General features: G+C 42.0%; 1 protein-coding gene across 1 annotated transcript in view; it reads left to right on the top strand.

The window, feature by feature from the left end:
* LOC144600986 (kinesin-like protein KIF20B) overlaps nt 1-25,454 on the top strand; it is a 101,998-nt gene that overhangs the window by 10,762 nt on the left and 65,782 nt on the right. Inside the window, 10 exon segments of the mRNA XM_078412897.1 lie at nt 4,855-4,990; nt 5,081-5,265; nt 6,576-6,624; nt 10,153-10,426; nt 10,462-10,596; nt 10,754-10,822; nt 11,835-11,981; nt 14,458-14,620; nt 19,785-20,090; nt 25,192-25,331. Of these exon segments, the coding sequence (XP_078269023.1) occupies nt 4,855-4,990; nt 5,081-5,265; nt 6,576-6,624; nt 10,153-10,426; nt 10,462-10,596; nt 10,754-10,822; nt 11,835-11,981; nt 14,458-14,620; nt 19,785-20,090; nt 25,192-25,331 (1,604 nt within the window).

The following is a 25,454-nucleotide window of genomic DNA, read 5'->3' as shown; positions in this document are numbered from 1 at the left end:
CATGGGTCACCTGTTGTGCAAACAGGTCCCAGTGGGTGCGTTCAAAGCATTCCTGGAGTTGTAAGATGGCTTCCTCAGGCCATATTTTGACTGTCTTTATTGCAGGTTTGGTCTTGTGGATGAGAGGTGTGTATGCTGGCATCAGGAACAGTGAACATTGACAGGTATATTGTCCCCAAATTTGAGGAAGGATATTCTTGCTATTGAGGGCGTGCAGCGTAGGTTCACCAGGTTAATTCCCGGAATGGCGGGACTGTCGTATGTTGAAAGACTGGAGTGACTTGGCTTGTATACACTGGAATTTAGAAGGATGAAACATATAAGATTATTAAGGGGTTGGACACGTTAGAGGTAGGAAACATGTTCCCAATGTTGGGGGAGTCCAGAACCAGGGGCCACAGTTTAAGAATAAGGGGTAGGCCATTTAGAACGGAGATGAGGAAAAACCTTTTCATCAGAGAGTTGTAAATCTGTGGAATTCTCTGCCTCAGAAGGCAGTGGAGGCCAATTATCTGAATGCTTTCAAGAGTGAGCTAGATAGAGCTAAGGACAGCGGAGTCAGGGGGTATGGGGAAAAGGTAGGAACAGGGTACTGATTGAGAATGATCAGCCATGATCACATTCAATGGTGGTGCTGGCTCGAAGGGCCGAATGGCCTACTCCTGCACCTATTGTCTATTGTTATATGGAGAGGTTGGTCAGGCTAAGACACATTCCTTGAGCGCATGAGGCTGAGCACTGATCTTGGATTGGAGGATAGCTAATGTTATCCCACTTTTCAAGAAAGGAGTGAGAGAGAAAACAGGGAATTACAGACCAGTTAGCCTGACATCGGTGGTGGGGAAGATGCTGGAGTCAATTATTAAAGAGGTAATAACGGTGCATTTGGATAGCAGTAAAAGGATGTCGAAGTCAGCATGGATTTATGAAAGGGAAATCACGATTGACTAGTCCTCTGGAATTCTTTGAGGATGTGACAAGTAAAATGGATGAAGGGGAGCCAGTGGATATCTCGACTTTCAGAAAGCCTTTGATAAGGCATAACGAGAGGATTTCAGTATAGGAGTAAAGAGGTTCTTCTGCAGTTGTATAGGGCCCTGGTAAGACCACATCTGGAGTATTGTGTACAGTTTTGGTGTCCTAATTTGGGGAAGGACATCCTTGTAATTGAGGCAGTGCAGCGTAGGTTCACGAGTTTGATCCCTCGGATGACGGGATTGTCATATGAAGAAAGATTGAGAAGTCTAGGCTTGTATTCACTGGAGTTTAGATGGATGAGAGGTGATCTTATAGAAACATTTAAAATTATAAAAGGACTGGGGAGTCCAGGACCAGGGGCCACAGTCTTAGAATATAGGGGAGGCCATTTAAAACTGATGTGCGATGGAACTTTTTCACCCAGAGAGTTGTGAATTTGTGGAATTCTCTGCCACAGAGGGCAGTGGAGGCCAAGTCACCTGAATGGATTTAAGAGAGAGTTAGATAGAGCTCTAGGGGCTAATGGAATCAACGATATGTGGAGAAGGCAGGCACGAGTTATTGATTGTGGACGATCAGCCATGATCACAATGAATGGCGGTGTTGGCTCGAAGGGCCGAATGGCCGCCTCCTGCACCTATTTTCTATGTTTGTATTGTGGTGAATAAAATCATAAGGGGAATAGATAGGGTGAATGCATAGTCTTTTCGCCAGGGTAGGCAAATCAGAAACCAGACGGGATGGATTTAAGATGAGAGGGGAAAAATTTAAGAGGAATCAGTGGAGCAAATTTGTCCACTCAGAGGGTGGTGCATATATGGAATATGCTGCCAGAGATGGTGGTTGAGGCAGACAGAACAAACAATATTTAGACATTTAGACATGTACATGAAAAGTAAAGGTTTAGAGGGATATGGACCAAATCCGGGCAAATGGAGCTAACTTAGATGGGGCATCTTGGTCAGCATGAATGAGTTAGCCTGAAGGGCCTATTTCCCTGCTGACGGCTTTATGCATCTACATGCATTCCATGTGGGCGGCACGGTAGCGCAGCGGTAGAGTTGCTGCTTTACAGCGAATGCAGCGCCGGAGACTCGGGTTCGATCCTGACTACGGGTGCTGCACTGTAAGGAGTATGTACGTTCTCCCTGTGACCTGCGTGGGTTTTCTCCGAGATCTTCGGTTTCCTCCCACACTCCAAAGACGTACAGGTATGTAGGTTAATTGGCTGGGTAAATGTAAAAAAAAAATTGTCCCTAGTGGGTGTAGGATAGTGTTAATGTACGGGGATCACTGGGCGGCACGGACTTGGTGGGCCGAAAAGGCCTGTTTCCGGCTGTATATATATGATATGATATGATATGATATGAGGTTAATTTACATATACATATGTCAAGTTTCTATCTGAATTTTAATCTCACAAAATTAAAGTTGCTTTGGGCAAAAAGTAATTTGGAATCCTCACTCGCTTGTGCATAATAAAAGATGCTTTGATTTTTACAGAATTCTCCTTGAACAAATTGAATTGGGTCAAATATCATACAGGTAGTTCTGCTATAATGTGATGGTTGCATTGCTAAGGAATCTTATATCGTAGTAACTCACTTTATAATGCCAACTGTGTCAATGAAAAAGGAGATTAAGAGCTAGATTTTTAAACTTGTACTTACAAAGTTATTGTTCTGCACAGGATTTTCAAAACTAAAGGTTGTTACTAAGTTTATTTTTGTTACCACATGCTAAAATACTAAAGGTGATATTAAACATTTTTAAATAGAGTAATATTGTACAACTCAATAGAGCAATCACATGTCAATTTCAATGGTCTCTGCAGTCGAACTAGCAGGTGTGTACTTCAGAGAGGATGGTATCTGATTACTGTGCGAGTTTACATGAAAACATTTTTTGCAAGATAGCTTTTGCTTTTGAGTATCTCCAGTTCCCAGATGAAATTGATTTAAAGCTGATTAGGCCCCTGTAATATGAATAATATTTCCCAATTGATTAAAGTATCCAATTATTGGATATCCAGTTGTATCCAATTTGAATTGTGGAAATGTGTTATAGCAGAACTACGTGTATTAAATCTATTGCAAAAAGAAGTAAAAAGCATAAACTTCAAAGGAATTTGTAAAAATATATATTTGAACGATCTAGAGAATTTTGTTGGATTATTGCTATGCTGCCAATTAATCAAAAGCAAGTTAGATTTTGCAGTAGTGGAGTACAAATCATGTTGTGAAACAGGTCATGTCTTGAGATTATGGGGCAGAACCAATTCTGTATTTAAAGATAATTCCATCCCTCCACCTAACAGTAAATGTTTTATTCATCATATCGGGTTATGGTATACCACTGTTATTTGTCAAAACTCAAATTTTCACTGAACTTTTTTGAATGATTAGAACCCTAGTTAGCATTGTTTTGGTGGGAGGGGGTGAGGCGGGAGAAATAAGTTCCTACGCAAGCTATGATATTGCTGCTCTCATCTTCGTAACCACCTTGTAGAAAATTGCTGCTGGTTTTTCTAGCAGTGCCAACATCCTATGAATGAATTTCATTGTGAAATTGTGGAAGGGATTTGTCATGATCTTTTTAATGGGTACAAAGTACTTGGGCAATTTCACCTTATTGTTAGATATGCACAAGAACTGCGATGGCTATTCTGGTGCGTACCTTCAGCATGACAGCTTGGATATTGTGTGATCTACTTGCTTTGTGGCATCTGATGCCATTGCGGCCTTTGTTTATCATAAAGATTAAATTGAGTTAAACGTTGGGGTCGATGATGTCTGGGGAGATTGAGAGGAAGCTGAAATGCATCATCCATTTGGAAGTCTTCATGCCTCCTTGCCTTTTTCTATGGGAAGGAGTGCTCACCACTCAGTGATGACCCCTTCACCAGTCTCCCACCTTTTGGACTCCCCGGATGGCCTTCTTCCCTCTTTAGACCTCTTTATTTCTAACTGCCGGTGTGACATCAATCGTCTCAACATTTCCACTCCTTTTACCTACTCTAATCTCACCCCCTCTGATATGGACCCCAAAACTGCTCACAATACTCCAAATGCGCTCTGACAGTGCCTTTTCAAGCCTCAGCATTACATCCCTCCCTACTCTCCACCCCCCTCCCTTCCACCCCCCTCAACCCCCCTTATCCTCCCTCCCCCCCCTCACTAGGAGATAGATTTGAACTTTAAAATGTGAATAACTTTAAAAATATAACACCAATTTCAATTAAACTTCTTCCATTAGCACCAAAGGGACGACGGTCAGTAAGGTGGGCCTGGAATTGTTGCGCTATCGTGTACCGTTTTGGCTGTAGTTCAGGAACAAATAAACAAGAGTTTTAGTATATAGAAGATGGTCACTACTACCTCGGGGTTCATTTACCTTAAGCGCCTTAATCAAATCTGGTTCGTTCCACAATACCAAATCCAGAATTACCTTTTTCCTAGTTGTCTCGTGCAGTGCCTCAGCTACTATTAAGCCTGTCAATTGTAGGCTCATGTACATGACCCTCTTGGCAGAATGTGCATGAAAATGTGTCTGTTTGTGTCTTTGTTTCTCACCTCAGTAACTCAATAAAATTGTTCTCAGTCTGAGCATCTGATTGACCATGAGAACAACTATTAATCCATAATCTATTTTCTTCCCTTAGTATATAGTATCAAATGTGCATGCGTGCTTTACAAAAGTAAGTTAGAACATATATTTGACTTGCTGAATAGTTTTATACTATTTGATATATACTGTTCCATTGGGACAATAGCAATATATTGCTTCACTAATCGATGTCAGCTTTTAATTAGCTTAAGAACAGCATTTTCTGTCATGCATAGTAATATTACGTGTTAAAAGTATTTCCCCATCTAGGTTTATGGACCAGAAACCAAGCAAGCAGAAATATTTGGAGCAATAAAACCCTTCATTGACGAAGTTCTGAATGGACAGAACTGTTTGGTTTTCACCTATGGTGTTACCAATTCAGGAAAAACCTACACATTTCAAGGTTTGTGTCTTTAAGCAATCTTATGACTGATAATTAGCTTTTCTCAATTATTGCTTATAGTATAATTACCTTTATTCTACTACGTTATAGGACCAGACCATGATGTGGGTATCTTACCAAGGGCGATGAGTGTTCTATTTAGGAGTATAGAAGGAAACATTTATCAAAATATGAATATTAAGCCTCAGGGAAGTAGAGCTTTCAGTAAATTAACAGAAATGCAAGTGAAGGAAGAGGAAGCCTTAAAGAAATCGCTACTTCACCTATTTAATGAGGTAAATCCACCAGTGTGTTTTTGTTAATGTCGTGTAATGCATAAGCTGTTTCATGAATTTAACTTTTATGGTATACTAGACCAGTGGACCAGTTAGGCCCAAACCTCTCCTACATTGGTGAAGCACCCCCTCCTCTCCCCTCCCCACTCCATCCCCCTTATCCTCCCCACTCCCTTCCTCCCTCATCCTCCCCTCTCCACTCCATCCCCAGCCTCCCTTTTCCTCCCCCCAACCCTCCCTCCACCGCCCTCCCCCATCCCTCCCTAGGAGATAGATTTAAACTTTAAAATGTGAATAACAAAAAATATAACACCAATTTCAATGAAACTTCTTACATTAGCACCAAAGGGTCGACGGTCAGTAAGGTGGGCCTAAAATTGTTGCGCTGTCGTGTACCGTTTTTGCTGTCGTTCAGGAACAAACAAACAAACGATAGTTTTAGTATATAGATGTTATATTATTTAGATATATAATCAAATGCAGAATGTTAACAAAAAACTATGCCTTTAGTGGAAGAGTTCATTTTAAAATTAGTACTCGCTTGCATGCAACTTGGATTTATATAGGAACTCCACGGGTGTGTGTGTATATGTGTGATTTATACATTTACACAAAGCTTGGGTGTAAATGTTGTTGAATTGGGTGGTAAGATGGCATGTGACAGAAAAATTGGTGAAGTTGCGGACAGTGGGGAGCGCTGTCAAAAATATACAGCCGGATTTGGATCAGTTGCAAACCTAGACATAGAAATGGCAGATGGGGTTTAATCTGAGCAAGTGTGAGGTGTTGCACTTTGGGAGGTCGTATGTTAGGGAAAACTATACAGTTAATGGCAAGACCTTCAACTGTATTGATGTACAGTGGGTTTTTACAGTCAAAGTCCATAGCTCCTTGAGAATGGCAACACCAAAGATAGTGGTAAAGAAGGTATGGTATGCTTGCCTTCATTGGTCAGGGCACGGAGTAAAAGATTCAGGATGTCATGTTGCAGCTTTATAGGACTTTGGTTAGGCCTTGTTTGGAGTAGTGTGGGCAGCTCCGGTTCCCCCCATTAGAGGACGGATGGGAGGCTTTGGAGAGGGCACATATATCAGGGTGCCTACATGGGAGAGGGCAACATTTGATCTAGTCTTGGGAAATTGGGAGGGGGGCAAGTGGATGAGCCTTTTGAATCCAGAAACCACCAGAGAGAGAAACAAGTCTTGACATAATAACCCTTTGTATTATAGCCTCTTGCATTACACTTGATGACAAGAACTCTTCTTGGCGTTACTGACGCTTTCAAAATTATTTCAATTTTATTTTAATAGAATGAGCAGTATAATCGGAGCAGTCATCAAAGTTCATGCAATACAGAAGGTAAGTTGCACAAGCTTGCCAACACAAAATGTATAATGCATGGATTCATGATTCTATTATGCAAACTTCAGTCACAGTTTAAATTAAAGGTGTTTTCCTGAATATAGAATACCCTTGTTATTGGTTAATAGATGGGAAGCCCATTAAAATTTATTGTTAGCAATATTTAAACAAATTGTTTAGTTAACGTATCTCCAGAAACTACTGAGAATAATATTTCCAGTTTCAATTTAGTTTATTGTCACTTGAACGGAGGTACACTGAAAACTTTATTGTGCTAACCAGTCAGCTGAAAGCCAATACATGATTACAATTGAGCCATTTATAGTGTATAGATACACAATAAGGGAAAAACGTTTAGTGCAAGGTAAAACCAGTAAAGGCCAATCAAAGATAGCCTGAGGGTCACTAATGAGGTAAATAGTAGTTCAGGACTGCTCTCTATTTGTGGTAGGATGATTCAGTTGCCTGATAACTGCTGGGAAGAAACTGTCCCTGAATCTGGAGGCATGTGTTTTCACACTTCTATACCTTTTGCTCGATGGGAGAAGAGGGAGTGGCCAGGGTGCAACTCGTCCTTGATTATTCTGCTGGCCCTCCCGAGGCAGCATGAGGTATAAATGGAGTCAATGGAAGGGAGGGTTGGTTTGTATGATGGTCTGGGCCATGTCCATAATTCATTGCAATCTTGGATGCAGCTGTTCCCAAACTAAGCTGTGATGCATCCAGATAAAATGCTTTCTATGGTGCATCTGTAGAAGTTGCTGATTGTTGGGGACATGCTAAACTTCCTAAGACTTCTAAGGAAGTAGAGGCGTTGGTGTGCTTTCTTGGTCATTGCTTCAATATGGGTGGTCCAGGAGAAGTTGTTGGTGATATTGACTCCTACGAATTTGACGTTTTCAGCCATCTCTACTTTGGAGCAGTCAATGCAAACTGGGGCATGCTTTGCTTCCTGAAGTCGATCACTATCTCCTTTGTCTTGCTGACATTGAGAGAAAGGTTGTTGTGTCGACACCAGGACACAAAGTTCTCGATCTCCTTCCTGTACTCCATCTCATAATTTTTTGACATCCGGCCCACAATGGTGGTGTCGTCTGCGAATTTAAAGATTGGATTAGATTTGTACATGGCTGCACAGTCATGGGTGTACAAGGAGTAAAGAAGGAGGCTGAGAATGAAACAATGAAGAAACTTGGTGTTTAGGAAAGAACTGCAGATGTTGGTTTAAATCGAAGGTAGACACAATGTTGGAGTAACTCCTCGGGAGAGAAGGAATGGGTGACGTTTCGGGTCGAGACCCATCAGAAACTTGGTGTGTTTGCATGCAACAGGTCTGTCTTGTTTTTAAAACAAATGCACAAAATCATTTCTATCTTTTTTTATAAGCTAACTGGATACAATAGATTAAAATTGGAGTCTGCTGATTCATGTTGCTGTCCATGCCCAAACCTAACTGGGCCAAATGTTGAGGTCCTTCCAACTCATTACATAACTGAATGACAGTTTTTTCGATTGGATTTGATAGCTGCATCCAGAACAATATCAGCGATTGTCCTTTTAAAAAAACCCCACAAAATTAAAGAAATTAAAAATAAAAGGAGGCTTTTAAAAACGAAACTGGTCGTAACTTGGAGCAGCAAGCCCTTTGGTTGCAGCAAGTGAATTTCAGGTTATTACAGGTGCGGGAACTGTAAAACGTTTGTTTGTAGACACATCTGGGGAACTGAATTGCAGGTCGGCAGCTTGGAACAGCAAGCCCGTTGATTGGTTGGAGTATCCAAATTGGCTAATTGAGCAGCTAATAAAAACAAGGCGAGGCAGTGTTGAGGGCAAGGAGGCTATCGGACAGATAGGAGGATAAGGAGGCTATCGGACAGATAGGAGGATAAGGTTCAGTCTGCTGTTCTTTCTGTGTGATGGCAGATATGTTGGCACAATGATCCTCCTGCAGGATGTGGGAAGTCAGGGAAACCGCTGGTGACCCTGATAACTACACATGTGGGAATTGTCCATTTGCAGCTCCTTAAAGATTGTGTTAGGGAACTGGAGCAGCAGCTGGATAACCTTAGCACCATCCGGGAGAATGAGAACTTTTTGAACAAGACTTTTGCGAAGTTGGCACGACCAAGTCAGGAAGAGAGTGGATCCGTGACCACGAGGAATGGAAATAGGCAAGTGCAGGCCATCCACCTTCAAAACAGGTACACCATTTTAGATGCTGTCGGGGGTGGGGGAGTTGCTGATGCTCAGCAGAGAAGGGTACCATCAGGCAAAGCCATAGTAGTAGTGATTCTTTAATTAGGGGTGCAGGAGGATATTCTTTGGCAGCAGTGGAGACTCCAGGATGGCAACCCTGTTCCAGGGTTCAGGATATCTTAGAATGGCTGAATAACATTCTCAAGGGGAGAATGAGCGGCCAGAAGTCATTGTGCATGTTGGTACAAATGACATGGGTAGGTTTAAGGAATGAGGTACTGCAATATGGGTACAGGTCTATCACCGAATTTCCAGCAACTGGTGATCCAGTACCTCCTTTAATTCGGACAAAATTATGGGAACGCATTGAAATCACCCCCCGAAGGTCCCCCCAAAACGGTGATGCCTAGGCCGGGTGAGGCGGCTGATCTCGACCCCATCGGGACTTCTGTGCCGAATGGCGGGTCGAGTTTGCCCCCTGCAGGATCCGTTCTCATAGATGATTACTGCATTCGACTTGTGTAGGAAAATCACTGCAGATGCTGGTACAAATCGAAGGTATCACAAAATGCTGGAGTAACTCAGCATCTTGGAGAGAAGGAATGGGTGATGTGATGTTTTGGGTCAAGACCTTTCTTCAGACTGATGTCAGGGGGAGCGGGACAAAGAAAGGATAGAGGTGGAGACAGGAAGACAGTGGGAGAACTGGTAAGGGGGAGGGGAAGAGAGGGGGACAGAGGAACTATCTAAAGTTAGAGAAGTCAATGTTCATACCGCTGGGCTGTAAGCTGCCCAAGCGAAATATGAGGTGCTGTTCCTCCAATTTCCGGTGGGCCTCACTATGACACTGGAGGAGGCCCATGGCAGAAAGGTCACACTGGGTGTGGGAGGGGGAGTTGAAGTGCTCAGCCTGCATTCAACTTTGCTTCTAGTGCCACGTGCTCGTTAGGGTAAGAGCGGAAAGATAGGGGACATGAATGTGTGACTGAGGAGTTGATGTCGGGGCAGGGATTTGGATTTCTGAGGCTATTCGGACTTCTTGGGCAGAGGTGACCTGTACAGTGGGGATGTGTTGCATCTAAACCGGAGGCGATCCAATATCCTTGCAGGCAGGTTTGCTAATGCTGGGGAAGCAAGAGCAGAGCTACGGGATACGGTGAATGGAGTTGGTGTAAGATGGGTGCAACTGTGCATGCTCTATGGCTCTGACTCTGGACATTTAAATATTCAATCCAACAGAAATGTGCAACATTTATATTTTGATTTTTGTCTTCTCTTAGAATTACATAGGCTTGATAATAATTCAAGATTTTCTTCTTTTTAAACCAGGAGGTTCACTGATATCACTCAGCTGTCTCGGTGATATTGCTGAACATTCAAAGTATTCTGAAGAAGTAGCTGTACGTGCTCCAGAAAGGATTACATTTTCCATCTGGGTTTCATTTTGTGAAATATACAACGAAACTATTTATGATTTACTTGATCCAGTTTCCTGTAAATCGCAGAAAAGAAAAATACTTCATGTTGTGCAAGATGCAAAAGGCAACACCTATGTGAAAGGCAATTGACTATATTTTATTTCTCATTATTAACTTTTTAAGCTGCTTTATTCAGTGTATAAATTAAGATCTCTCCAAGTTATCAATGTACTTTTCTTATAGATCTAAAATGGATTCAGGTTTCCAATGCCGAAGAAGCATGCATGATATTGAAAAGAGGGAGAAAGCAACAAAAAATAGCTTCTACAAAAGTCAATAATCTTTCAAGTAGGAGGTATTTTACTTGATTAAATATAAATATTAATAGAAAGCTTTATAATAAAAAAAAATGAAATAAATAACTGATTTTGCTTAGCTTCAGTTGTTTATTTCTGAGCAAAACACGTCTTCTAACCAGTAACTGAACTATATTTAAAATGTTCTTTCCGCAGCCACTGCATCTTTTCAATAAGAGTTTTGCATGTGGAGGCCGAAGGTCTTCGTGTTATCCAAGTTAGTGAGTAAGTAAAATCAGTGTGTTTTATGTACAATGTTTTTGCGTTGTCTGTCTTTGCCTGTGATACTGCTGCAAAATTTTCATTGTACTTGTACCTTGCTGTACTTGTACGTATGACAATCATCTCAGCCTGACTTGTACTCTGATCAAGGAGATTGCTTTTCAATGAAAATGTAACTGCAGAACTGACAATGGAGTTTGAGAAAAATGAAAAAAAGGGCATCGGGTTGGTCTAGCAGATTAAAATAAAAAGATAAATTTTCTTTGCCTTCATTGGGGGAAACCATGGAGTTATTTTCTCCGTGAGCAACCACTTATAATTACAGAACATTGTCTGGTTTTAGTCCTACACTTGTGGAATATTTTATTGTGTTGTGATCTAAATTTCTAGTGGGAAACCAATTGTATTGCAGACCAAAACTCTGATCTAGAAAAGCAGTTACTCCATTGCTAAACCAAACATTTCAAGCACATAATATCTTGTTTGACAGTATTTTTTAACATTGCAAATATGTCCCAAGTGTGCATTATAGCATTAGCACACCAAATAAAACTGACACTATGTCATTTAGCAGATTATTTGGGTAGGTAACCAAAAGCTTATCAGTTTTAAAAGCATCTTGAAGGAAAAAAGGAGACAAAGACAGAGGGAGAGAAGTTTGTTGTCTGGGGGCCATGGTGGCTGAAGCATGATTCACTGGTGAATTAATTAAAATTGTTAGCTGTTGGAATTGGAAAGCCCGGATATCTCTAGATTGGTATAAGGATATAGAGAAGGAATGTGAAGCTATGGATAGATTGCTAACGAAGAAGGTAATTTTATAAAATAAATTTGCTTATTTACGAGCAAAGGGTCAGATAGCACTGGTGGGAAGAATGGCTGAAACGGACAATGCAAGTTAATTCCGAGATTTAGATGAATTCAAGTTACAGAGAAGATGAGTATTTATAAAAGTCATTTGATTTCTGGTTCTGTTACTACTGTTCTTGGCTGAATGGAACTGTTCCATTTGCAGGCTTTCTCTTTGTGATCTTGCGGGATCAGAACGAAATGCAAAAACAAAGAATGAAGGTGACAGATTGAAAGAAGCTGGAAACATCAACACTTCTTTGCTAATTCTTGGAAAATGCATCAATGCATTGAGGCATAACCAGATTTCAAAGTAAGAGGCGCCTTTGTTCTATCCTCTCCACTGTTTCAGAATGAGCTTCAAATTGTTCATATGTTTTTAAATAAAATGTTAATGCAACTTTAACTTTCGAGATCATAGTCATAGTACTGCTATACAGTGCTCTCCATTAAGGGCGGCATGGTGGTGCAGCAGTAGAGTTGCTGCCCTGCAGCGCCTGAGACCTGGGTTTGATACCAACTATGGGTGCTGTCAGTATGCGGGGATCGTTGGTCGGTGCAGACTCAGTGGGTGGAAGGGCCTGTTTCTGTGCCGTATCTCTAAACTAAACTAAACAGTATGGTAAGGGGCCTTTCAGACCAAATTTGTACGTGGGTGTTTCTGCCAATAAGGGTACCAACCTGTGACATGAAAGTTATTAAATCATAATGAAATATCCCAGCATTAAAAATGGGGCCACATATGATCCTTTTGAGTTAATTTGTGATCAAAATGTAATACTTTAAAAATTTGAAGAAAAAAACGAGAGAACAAAATAATTTATTACACTTATGGGACACATACTGATACTAAGCTCCCTTACAAAATGTCAGCACCTAACCCACCAAGAGAAGGTCCATGCCAAACATGATGCCAAATTAAGCTAATCTCCTCTGTCTGCATATGATTGAGATCCATTCATTCATTCCCTGCATATCTAAAAGCCTCTTAAATACCCCTATCTGCCTACACCACCATCCCTGGCAGTGCGTTTCAAGCCCACGCCGCTCTTTATGTGGGGAAAAATAGCACACACACAACTCCTTTAAACCTTTCCCCTTTCACTTTAAATCCATGTCCTCTGGTCTTTGATACCCCGTCTATTTCCACCATGGGAGAAGGTCCTGTCTGTCCACCCTATCTATGTCTCTCTCTTAACCTTAACTTCCGATGTTCTAGGGGAAATAATAGTAATTTGTCCAAGATATGCATAGTTTTTATTATAATTTTTTATATAATGAGGCAGGCATAGTGCTCATGGCTATCCCCATGATTTGGAGGAAGTGGGAGCAGTCAAAGGAGAAGTTATTGAGAGTGATTTTTATTATTATTTTTTAACCTAGTCCTTTCACTAGCTGTCTCATACAACACATAATCTTTCGCCGTTTTTGCCAACTCCAACAGGATCCCACCTCTAATCACATCTTCTCCAACCCTTTCCGCAGAGACCGTTCCATCCGTAACTCCCTGGTTAACTCATCCCTTACCACCCCCTCGCCAGGCACCTTCCCCTGCAACCGCGGAAGATGCAACACCTGTCCTATACCTCCTTCCTTGACTCTGTCCAGGGACCCCGGCTGTCCTTTCACGGTGAGGCAGAGGTTCACTTGCACCACCTCCAAAGTCATCTATTATATCTGCTGTTCCAGGTGTGGACTCCTATATACCCAGGAGACCAAGGGCAGACTGGGCAATCACTTCACTGAACACTTTCGCACAGTCCGCCTTGGCCTACGTGATGTGTAGGAAGGAACTGCAGTTGCTGGTTTTAAACTGAAGATAGACACAAAAAGCTGGAGTAACTCAGCGGGATAGACAGCATCTCTGGAGAAAAGGAATAGGTGACGATTCTGTCTGAAGAAGGGACTCGACCCGAAATGTCACCTATTCCTTCTCTCCAAGGATGCTGCATGTCCTGCTGAGTTACTCCAGCTTTTTGTGATCTACCTTCAAAGTTTTTTAAAGCTGCAACATGACTTCCTGACTCTTATATTCTATGCCCTGACTAACAAACAAAGCAAAACATACCATTACCACTTTACTATTCTATCTACTTGTATTGCCACTTTCAGGGAACTATGAATTGCAGGAACTCAATATTCCGCTGTACATTAATACTGTTAAAGATTGTGCCAATAAGTGTATACTTCGCCCTTGCATTTGACCTCCCAAAGTGCAACACCTCAGACTTGCTAATATTAAACTGCATCTACCATTTCTTTGCCCATTTCTGGAACTGAACTATATCCAGCTGTAGACTAGTTTTTAATCCAAATGAGCAAGTTTCCATAGATCCCATGCATTTTATCTGGGTCAGTTTACCACGAGGGAGTTTGCTAAAAGCCTTATTAAAGCCCACTGCCCTACTCAATAGTTTGTGAGACAAGACTTGCCATGGACAAAGCCACTCTGTCTGTACTTAATTAGCCCATTCTCTTCCAAACATGAAGGGATGCGATCCTGAAGAGTAATTTCCAATAGCTTCCTTACCATTGATGTGAGGCTCATCAACCTATAACTTCCTGGATTATCTCTACTCCCTTTAAACTCAGACTGGTGACCAATCTGAAGAAGGGTCTCGACCCAAAACGTCACCCATTCTTTCTCTCCAGAGATGCTGCCTGTCACGCTGAGTTACTCCAGCTTTTTGTGTCTATCTTCGGTTTAAACCATCATCTGCAGTTCATTCTTACGCAATATAATATGCCAAACCTATTCAATGTTATTTTAACTATTTTATTTCTCTTAGGACGCACAAGCATGTTCCATTCAGGGAAAGTAAGCTTACTCGTTACTTCCAGGGGTTTTTCTCTGGCAGAGGAAAAATACGCATAATTGTTAATATCAGCCAATGTGCTTCTATGTATGAAGAGACACTCAATGTACTGAAATTCTCTGCTGTGGCACAAAAGGTGAGCTATGTCTATAAATATTTAATCCTTAACATTTCAGTAACATAATTGAACGGATTTTGGAGTTCCTATCATTATAGAGTAATTGTGGATATCACAAAAAGCTGAAGTAACTCAGCGGGTCAGGCAGCATCTCAGGAGAGAAGGAATGGGTGACGTTTCGGGTCGAGACCCTTCTTCAGTCTGAGGAAGGGTCTCGACCAGAAACGTCACCCATTCCTTCTCTCGTGAGATGAATGGATAAGTTTATTGGCCAAGTATGCATATACAAGGAATGTGCCTTGGTGCTCCGCTCACAAATGTCAACACAAACATACAGTTAACAATTAAGAATAGACAATAGGTGCAGGAGTAGGCCATTCGGCCCCTCGAGCCAGCACCACCGTTCAATGTGATCATGGCTGATCATTCTCAATCAGTACCCCGTTCCTGCCTGCTCCCCATACCCCCTGACTCCGCTATCCTTAAGAGCTCTATCTAGCTCTCTCTTGAATGCATTCAGAGAATTGGCCTCCACTGCCTTCTGAGGCAGAGAATTCCACAGATTTACAACTCTGACTGAAAAAGTTTTTCCTCATCTCCATTCTAAATGGCCTACCCCTTATTCTTAAACTGTGGCCCCTGGTTCTGGACTCCCCCAACATTGGGAACATGTTTCCTGCCTCTAACATGTCCAATCCCTTAATAATCTTATATGTTTCGATAAGATCCCCTCTCATCCTTCTAAACTCCAGTGTATACAAGCCTAGTCGTTCCAGTCTTTCAACATACGACAGTCCCGCCATTCCGGGAATTAACCTGGTAAACCTACACTGCACGCCCTCAATAGCAAGAATGTCCTTCCTCAAATTTGGAGACCAAAACTGCACAGAATACTCCAGGTGCGGTCTCACTCGAGCCCTGTACAACTGCAGAAGGACCTCTTTGCTCCTATACTCAACTCCTCTTGTTATGAAGGCCAACATTCCATTGGCTTTCTTCGCTGCCTGCTGTACCTGTATGCTTCCTTTCAGTGACTGATGCACTAGGACACCCAGATCTCGTTGTACGTCCCCTTTTCCTAACTTGACATCATTCAGATAATAATCTGCCTTTCTATTCATACCACCAAAGTGGATAACCTCGCACTTATCGCTGTGTTTTTATAGCTGTGTTTATACATAGTCCCTCCATTTCAGGGCGCCATAATGTTTGGGACACATGGCTTCACAGATGTTTGTAATTGCTCAGGTATGTTTAATTGCCTCCTAAATGCTGGTATAAGAGAGCTATCAGCACCAAGTCATTCCTCCATTCTTTCCATCACCTTTGGAAACTTTTATTGCTGTTTATCAACATAAGGACCAAAGTTGTGCCAATGAAAGTCAAAGAATCCATTATGAGACTGAGAGACGTCATCCAAACCTTAGGCTTACCAAAATCAACTGTTTGGAATATCATTAAGAAGAACCGGTGAGCTTACTAATCGCAAAGGGACTGGCAGGCCATGGAAGACCTCCACAGCTGATGACAGATAAATTCTCTCTATAATAAAGAAAAATCCCCAAACATCTGTCCAACAGATCAGAAACACTCTTCAGGAGTCAGGTGTGGATTTGTCAATGACCACTGTCTGCAGAAGACTTCATGAACAGAAATACAGAGGTTACACTGCAAGATGCAAACCACTGGTTAGCCACAAAAATAGGATGGCAAGGTTAGTTTGCCAAGAAGTACTTAAAAGAGCAACCACAGTTCTGGAAAAAGGTCTTGTGGGCAGATGAGATGAAGATTAACTGATATCAGAGTGATGGCAAGAGCAAAGTATGGGGGAGAGGAGGAACTGCCCAAGATCCAAAGCATACCATCTGTGAAACATGGTGGTGGGGGTGTTATGGCCTGGGCATGTATGGCTACTGAAGGTACTGGCTCACTTATCTTCATTGATGATACAACTGCTGATGGTAGTAGCATAATGAATTCTGAAGTGTATGGACACATCCTGTCTGCTCAAGTTCAAACAAATGCCTCAAAACTCACTGGCCGGCGGTTCTTCTACAGCAAGACAATTATCCCAAACATACTATTAAAGCAACAAAGGAGTTTTTCAGCGCTAAAAAATGGTAAATTCTTGAGTAGCCACGTCAATCTCCTGATCTGAACCCAATTGAGCATGCCTTTTATATGCTGAAGAGAAAACTGAAGGGGACTACCCCCCAAAACAAGCATAAGCTAAAGATGGCTGCAATACAGGCCTGGCAGAGCATCACCAGAGAAGACACCCAGCAACTGGTGATGTCCATGAATCGCAGACCTCAAGCAGTCATTGCCTGCAAAGGATCTGCAACAAAATACTAAACATGACTACTTTCCTTTACATGACATTGCTGTGTCCCAAACATTATGGAGACCTGAAATGGGGCGGGGGACTATGTATAAACACTGCTGTAATACAGAATACAGAGCTTTATTTGTCATTCGGTACCGAGGTACCGAACAAAATTACATTGCAGTCACACACAAAAAAAAAGAACACAAGACACATGACCCCAACACAAACATCCATCGCAGTGACTCCAAACACCCCCTCACTGTGATGGAGGCAACAAAACTTCCACTCTCTTCCCCACGCCCACGGACAGACAGCTCGTCCCCGACCGACCCGCACAGTCCCCGCAAGGGGATGGAAGTCCCCGCGGCCGAGCCGCACCGGGCGCTGAAAAGTCCCGCGGCCGAGCCGGGCGATTGAAGGCCCAGCGGCCGAGCCGTACCGGGTGCTGAAACGTCCCGTGACCGAGCCGGGCGATGGAAGGCCCCGCGGCCGTACCGTGCGCTGCTAAGTCCCGCGGCCGAGCCGCACCGGGCGATGTTAGGTCCCGCGGCCGAGCCGCACCAGCGATGTAAAGTCCCGTGGCCTAGCCGCACCGGGCGATGTAAAGTCCCGCGGCCGAGCCGCACCAGCGATGTAAAGTCCCGCGGCCTAGCCGCACCAGCGGTGTAAAGTCCAGCGACCGAGCCGCACCGGGCGATGGAAGGCCCGCGGCCGAGCCGCGCCCCGCGCCGTGAGGAAGAGACCTAAAAAGGAAAAGTTTCCCCCACCCACCCCCCCCACACATACACAGCCAAAAAACAAAAACAAAAACCATCCCAACACCGACACACAACAAAAAAAAGGAAAATAGACGAACAGACTGCCAGCGAGCCGCAGCCGTTAGGCGCCGCCACACGTGACCCAAGTCAAATTTCTACATGGTGAAACCAAAATATAAAAATGACCTTTATTAAAATCTGACAAAGTGCACTTTAATCACGTGATTTTTTCTATTACAAATCTCAAATTGTGGAGTACAGAGGCAAATTAATAAATTATGGGTCTTTGTCCTAAACATTATGGAGGGCATATGACTGAACCAAATACTAATCAATCTCAATTTTTACGAATTCACAGCCAACACCACCATAGTGGGCAAGATATCAAATAATGATGAGACTGAGATAGACACAAAAAGTTGGAGTAACTCAGCGGGTCAGGCAGCATCACTGGAGAAAAGGAATAGGTGACATATCGGTTCAAGACCCTTCTTCAGAATGAGAGTCTGAGAAATCAGTATTGCTTTCTTTCCCTTCGAATAGCCTTTGCATCCCATGTCTCTTCGCCCCACTCCAACCCTAGTCTTTGTATTAGTTGCACTGTCGTCCTGCTTAGTTTCACTGTTTGTATCACTCGTTATCACCTTCTCCACAGCCAATAATGGACCACTGTGGGTTCCAACTTTTCTTGATCATCATTGCTGGCTTTGATTTGTCCTTTTGCATGCCTTTCATTCATTTGTATTTTGTCCCTTTTCATATCTCTTGTTTTCCTCTCCCCTGACTCAGTCCGAAGAAGGGTCTCGACCTGAATCGCCATCTATTTCTTTTCTCCAGAGATGCTGCCTGACCCGTTGAGCTACTCCAGCTTTTTGTGTCTATCTTTGGTGTAAACAAGCATCTGCAGTTCCTTCCGACACAATGATGAGACTGAGTACAGGAAGGAGATTGAGAACCTCGCAATCTGGTGCCAAAACAACAACCTCAATGTCAGCAAGACAAAAGAGATTGTGATCAACGTCTGGAAGCTAAGCGGTAAACTTACCCCAGTATGTATTGATGATGCTGAAGTAGAGATGGTTGAAAGCTTCAAGTTCTTAGGAATAATTATCACCAGCAAATTGTCCTGGACCAGCCTCATCAAAGCAATAAACAAGAAAGCACACCAATGCTTCTACTTCGTTAGAAGGCTTAAGAAGTATGGTATTGTCCACAACAGCCCTCGCCAATTTCTACAGATGCGCTGTAGAAAGCATTTTATCGGGATGCATCACAGCATGGTTTGAGAACAACTCCATTCAAGACTGCAAGAAATCGCAAAGAGTTGTAGACTTGGCCAGACCATCACACAAACCAACCTCCCTTCCATTGACTCCATCTACACTTCACACTGCCAGCAACATGATCAAGGGCCAGTCTCGTCCTGGTCACTCCCTCTTCTCCCCTCGCTCAGCAAGCAAGTGGTACAGAAGTTTGAAGACGCATTCCTTCAGATTCAGGGAAAGTTTTTTCCTAGTTGTTATCAGACAACCGAACCGTCCTCTCACCGGCTAGACTGTGGTACTGACCTCATCTTAAAAATATCTTTAATCGGACTTTATCTTGCACTAAACGTGTATCTTTATCCTGTATCTGCACACTCTTGACAGCTTTTTGCAATCGCGTATAGTCTGACTGGATAGCAGGCAAACAAAAGATTTTTACTGTAGCTCAGTACATGTGACAATAATAAACTAAACTTTTCAGTTTGCATCGAACCTGGCCATTTCTGATGCAAGGTCATTAATTTCCAACTAACGGTTTCTTTCTCTGCACTGTGCCTCATCTATCACAGTTATTTGTGTTCTTTTTTGTTGTATGGATACAGCATGGTTTCTTGCTGAATTGTTTGGACAAATTAATTCCCATCCCTCGTACCTGCCATTCCTTCACTTGTAGCTAAGGTCTTTCAATTGATGTGAAATAAATTGTGTAATGGAAATGGCATCCTGAGTCAAAATATGCACTGCTAAAAGCACATTATCTTCATTGTGTCAATATTTTAAAATATATTTATATTCAAAGACGAATTCTTTATTGAACTTTTTTTTTCTAGATTCTCCTTGATTGTTCAAAACGTCTTCCTGCCCGTTTGTTACCAAAAAGATCAGCCAGAGCTCTTTCGCTGATCATTAATAATGCTGCAATTGAGTCCTCATTGGGGAAACGAGGTACTATCTCTTGGGATGTTCTTCCTGAGGATGTCGTTGAAATGGAGGAATGTGATTCAGAGACAATTAATGTAATTGATTTAAAGGCAAAGGAAGTGGAAGAGGAAAAAGACGAAAAAGAGGACGAGGAAGAAGATGAAGAAGAGGAGGAGGAGGAAGAAAATATAATCATCAGAAAAAACAATTATGAGGTAATTGCATCACTTTTTTCCATCTTGCTCAAAATAATTTTGTGCTGTATTCATTTCTTAAATAAGTTGAAGATAACTATTTGCCTCAAACCTTTCATAGCTACATGACAGTATAATCTACATGGCAGATGTTGAAATGATATTGTTCATTACATTACTAACCATTTTTATATACTACAGATAACTTACTGAATTTAACACTCGCTATAAAAGACTGCAATTAATCAGTTAAATGTAAATTACTGTGGTATTTTTAGTCATCCACACATTGTTCACGATGTATGCTAAGGCAGAAGTTCCTCTATAAGTGGATTGATTTGTTACTTTTTCAGACTATTTATTAATAGAAATTCTGTGTGCCCTAAAGGGTGTGTGCAATGGCCAAGTGGCAGAAAGAGTTCTATTTGTTGGTTCATTGCTTTAAACTTCGGTTAAAACGGGTCCAGGGCATTAATTTGTAAAAGCCCAGATTTTTTTTCTGAATGTGAATATCTGCTGCCTGATCCTTCTAATGTAGGACTTAATAGAGGCCAGCCCTGCACAGGAGTGGTCCTTTTAGAGTCCTGTGGGGAGAAATCAGTATTTTTAGCTGGTACTTATTATGAGAAAACGAATTATCATCTTAGTCTGAATGTGCAACATTTTATTTTGTGACTGATCCTTTCCGAAAGACACCCCTGCCAGAGGAAGCATCACTGCATCTACCTTGTCATGTCCTATGAGAATTTTCAATGGGACCCAATTCTGTATGCAGAGCATGGTCTCGCTAGGGTTCTCCATTAAATTGCATTTACAGGACTCTTGAGGGGATGGATTTGGTGAGGTAATTCCAGAATTATTGGCAACAGAAGACAGCAATTTCTATTCAAGGAGATCAATAAGGCCATAGTTAGGTAACTGCAGATGTGAGTGTTGCGTCCTTCATGAAGGATGGTTTTTTTTTTCAAATGAGACGAGATTTGTTAATATAGGTCATCATGCATGTAAGGGAAAGGCACACGAGTTTATAATGAAAGTAAACTTGTTGGGCACAAGATTTGTGGAATTCTCTGCCACAGAAGGTAGTGGATGCCAATTCACTGGATGAATTTTAAAGAGTTAGATGGAGCTCTATGGGGCTAATAGAATCAAGGGATATGGGGAGAAGGCAGGCAAGGGTTACTGATTGTGAATGATCAGCCATGATCGGTGCTGGCTCGAAGGGCCGAATGGCCTCCTCCTGCACCTATTTTCTATGTTTCTATCTAAGATGGCGGAAAGATCGGGAGAGTATAAGTGACAATGTCTTGGGTCGAGGGTTCAGCAGCAGTAATCTGAAATGAATGCAGGGTTGTTTAATGTTGGAGATGGAGACGTCTGAGTGTTATTGCAGACGTGTTCTGCGACTTTGTCTGTGTTGAAGTATTTTACAATGATTGTGTGATTTTGTAGAATTGAGAGATGCTATGCAGAAATAAAGTTGGATGGTGTTTGTGTCTTGGACCAAAATAATGATTTCATTCTTCCGGTTATTTGTTGTAAAATGTTTAATGTGCCTTCATTCGGGGGGGGGCATGAAATAGTCAAGTAATTAAAAAAAATTAGATGAATCAATTAGATGGATCTGAAGGGTCGTCCGATGCGTTACCCGTTCCTTCTCTCCAGAGATGCTGCCTGACCCGCTGAGTTACTCCAGCATTTTGTGTCCACATTAGACGATTCAAGGCAGGTAATAATGATGTGTGGAGCTGAGTATAATCCGTATACATGTAAACATGTATACATGTAAACATGTATACATGTAAAGTTTATGTGTTTTTAGGTAATTCTGTGGGGTGCTATCTTGCTAATGTGAAAAATTTTGCCAATAATTGCTTATGTGAGTCAAGGCGTGGAAGTTGAAAGATCAACAGTTTAATGAAGTTCATCAGTGATTCATTTTTCCAGGGATGGTACCTGACTCTGAGATGCACCAGCATGTTGCATCTTTCCTTGTATTAATAAATATTCCATTGAAGGATTAAAGTAATGTGGAGCAGGATACCAGTACACTTCATTCATCTAGAGTCTAGACCAATCAGAGTAAAGGAGGCACTTGACATTTCACTCGTCATCCAATTTATTTTGACTTCCACTGACACCCAGTGGCTGCATTGTCTGCCATTTACAAAATGTAGTGCAGTCACTTGCCTTGACTACACAAACATGTTCTAAAACATGTGTGTTTTCCTATTTCAAATGATAAGGGCAGTAGATAAGACATCACTTGCAGGTTGTTGTTGGAATCGTACACCATCCTAACATGGAAACAAATCATTATCATGGGGTCTATATCCTAAAATGTATTGCCCTTTTGCTTTCATAAGCACTGCATCAGGTTAAGAATTCAGCTTTTTGTAAGAAAATATTCAGGCACTGATATTCAGTACTATGAAAAATATCAAAGTGAAAAACTGCAGATGCTGAAAATTTGAAATTATTTGATACCAGCAATGTGAAGCAACTGTGGTGAGGGAAGCAACATTCAGTTTTATGACTGTTTGTTAGAACTGAGAAGTTAAGGGCCTGTCCCACTTAGGCGATATTTTAGGCGACTGCCGGCGACCGTCATAGTCATATCAGGCCACCGACAAACCGGCGACTGGACACCCCTACGACAATATCTACGACAAGCTACAACAACGTACCACCTAGTTGACATCAAGCTACCAACAACCGGCGAGCCAATTGTCGTCCACCTACGACAAACTACGTTCACCTACGACAAACTACGTCCACCTTGGACGTCCACTTACGACAAACTACGATGACACCCGCGACAACCTACGACCACACAGGCGACCACCTACAACAACAAGTCATCCTGCGTCCACCCGCGACAAGCTACAACCCTGTCGGGGACAACTGAAGACAATTCACGTCATTCTGGCCTCCAAAACAATGGAATCGCCCAGTTTTCCTATAAAAGGTCGGGTTTCCAATCATTCTGCATCATGACTATTTGAAAGTGATGCCATGAGACACTACTCTGAAATATAATAACTTCATACATCAATTTGCCGTCAAAATGTCCAGCATTTCCTTTATTCCTTTACTGCGGAGTTTAATGTTATAATAGAGCGATTGTTTCTACCCCTTTTTTTTTTTTTTCTTTCTTTTCTAGGGTCCACTTTCTTACTTTACTTCCTTCTCTACTTCTTTTCCAAGGGGCTTTCTTTTCCCAACACTCTCTTGCACTTCACGACTCTTGCGCACTTTCTTTCCTTACTTCTTTACTTCTATCTTTTTCTTAAAGCTCAAAAAAATGAAGCGGTATAAAAAATGTATTAAGATATATCTGTTGTATTATTGTAATTTACCGTACTTTAATAAAAATATTTAAAGATATTGATATTGTAATTTTTTTGCACAATCCGCAGGCATTGCCACTTTCATTTCACTGCACATCTTGTATGTGTATGTGACAAATAAACTTGATTTGACTTGACTTGACTTGAACAAACAAAAGTTTTGACAAAAAAGGTTGATAAGAACATACAACAGTGGCTACAAAAATATTGTACTCGCATAACATTTGTATATATGTAGTTTTCAATTATTTATGTACTCCCAAACCCCAAGGAGGGTCGTTGAGTTTCAATAAACTTCAAACTTTAAAATTCAAACATCAAACATAATACAAGTGCAAAAACATACAGGACTTAATATCATTTATGGACACATTACACTGATAGGTGATCAGATAAAAATCTGAAACTCAAGTCCCCACTTGCATCCTGCAGACCTCCCAACCCTTCCGAATTTGGCGGAAAGTTTCCGCTTTCTTATTTCATTTCCGCCATTCCGATTTCACCTCACATTTTTCTGCAAAACACACACCTCACTGCTTGCCCTGCCTCTCGCCCCGCACCTCACCTCACGCCGCTAGCCTTGTCGCCGGCCTCGCCTCACCTCGCCGTCGGCCCCGCCTCGCCTCGCCGCTGGCCTCCCCTCACCTTGCCGCTGACCTGGCCTCGCTGCGTAGCACGAGGCCCATTGATGTTGAGAGGGGATGGGGTGCAGGGGAGGGGGTCGTGGGGGAGGATGGGAGAGGGTAGGTGGAGGGAGAAGGAGGGGAGGGCGCACAATGTCCACGAACTATAGTCGCATGACCATGGGCTTTGGCCACAGAGGGGTCACTGACGTAGCCTGGTGTAGCTAGTCGCGTCAACTGTCACCGATGGTAGCCAGCTGTCATAGCTTGTCGACGGTATGGTACTAGCTTGTCGTAGATTGTCGCCGATATAGGTGTACATGGACTTCATCAGCATCGCGACTGGCTGTTGTAGCTTGACTTCTGTGAACTTGGGTTTTCCCAATGCCTGTCGCAACTTGACTTCTCTTGACACCGGTTGACGTAGGTTGACGTACGTAGTCGCCAATGGAATTCACCTAAGTCAGCACCAGCGACAACCTACGGCAGCACCTACGTCAGGAGACGTTAAGCTACGCTCATTGGCGTCAAACCCACTGTCGCTGAAAATTTTTCAACTTTCAAGAAAGACACTACGACTCTTTGGGCGACTGAGGAGACTACTCACGACCATGTGGCGACAGCCTAGTCGCCTAAAAAAACGACTAAGTGGGACGGGTTTTAGAAACTGAGTTTTAAGTTGCAGAGAATGGACAATTGTGAAGAACATGGATTGTTTGAGTTGGTCTCTCCTGGTCTCCACCCAATTATAGCCCCCTCATTTATTTTCTGCACTGTTTCCTCATTCCTTGCAAAAAAAAAATTAAAAATCTAAGTTTTCATTTAATTCCAATGACCATTATCAGAAACAGTCCTTCTCTCCAGAGATGCTGCCTGTCCTGCTGAGTTACTCCAGCATTTTGTCTACCTTCGATTTAAACCAGCATCTGCAATTCTTTCCTACACAGCATCAGAAACATTCTGTTGCACTCGGCACAGAAGCTTTGCAATTTGCAGTTGTAAAAATGACTGCAAATTGTAACATTATTGCAGCTCCTCTGAATTTTTTGCATGGTGTTTTTGAAATATCCTCTATATATCTCAGTCAGATCATGAAAATGGTTCGGATTATTTGAATTTAAATATACTGTTTGTGTTTTAAATATGTAGAGATTGCTGGTTTATATACAAGATCTGAAAAACAAGATTATTGAGGAAAAGAAAGAAAAGGTGGTCTTGGAAAATAAAATTCGTGGAGAAGTTTGCCAAGAAATGGAAAAGTTCATGTCTAAGTTTGAAAAAGATTTAAGGTATACTTGTGGATAATTTTAATTAAATTGGCTGTGTTTAGAGTTGTGAAAATACAATTTTGAAGCCTAACAATTGTTAGTCATTACAATTATCATCATCATATCATCATCATATATATACAG

The sequence above is a fragment of the Rhinoraja longicauda genome, chromosome 16, assembly GCF_053455715.1.
Source record: "Rhinoraja longicauda isolate Sanriku21f chromosome 16, sRhiLon1.1, whole genome shotgun sequence".
Lineage (NCBI taxonomy): Eukaryota > Metazoa > Chordata > Chondrichthyes > Rajiformes > Arhynchobatidae > Rhinoraja > Rhinoraja longicauda.
The sequence above is the reverse complement of the archived record's forward strand: the minus strand, read 5'-3'. Positions and strand labels throughout refer to the sequence as shown.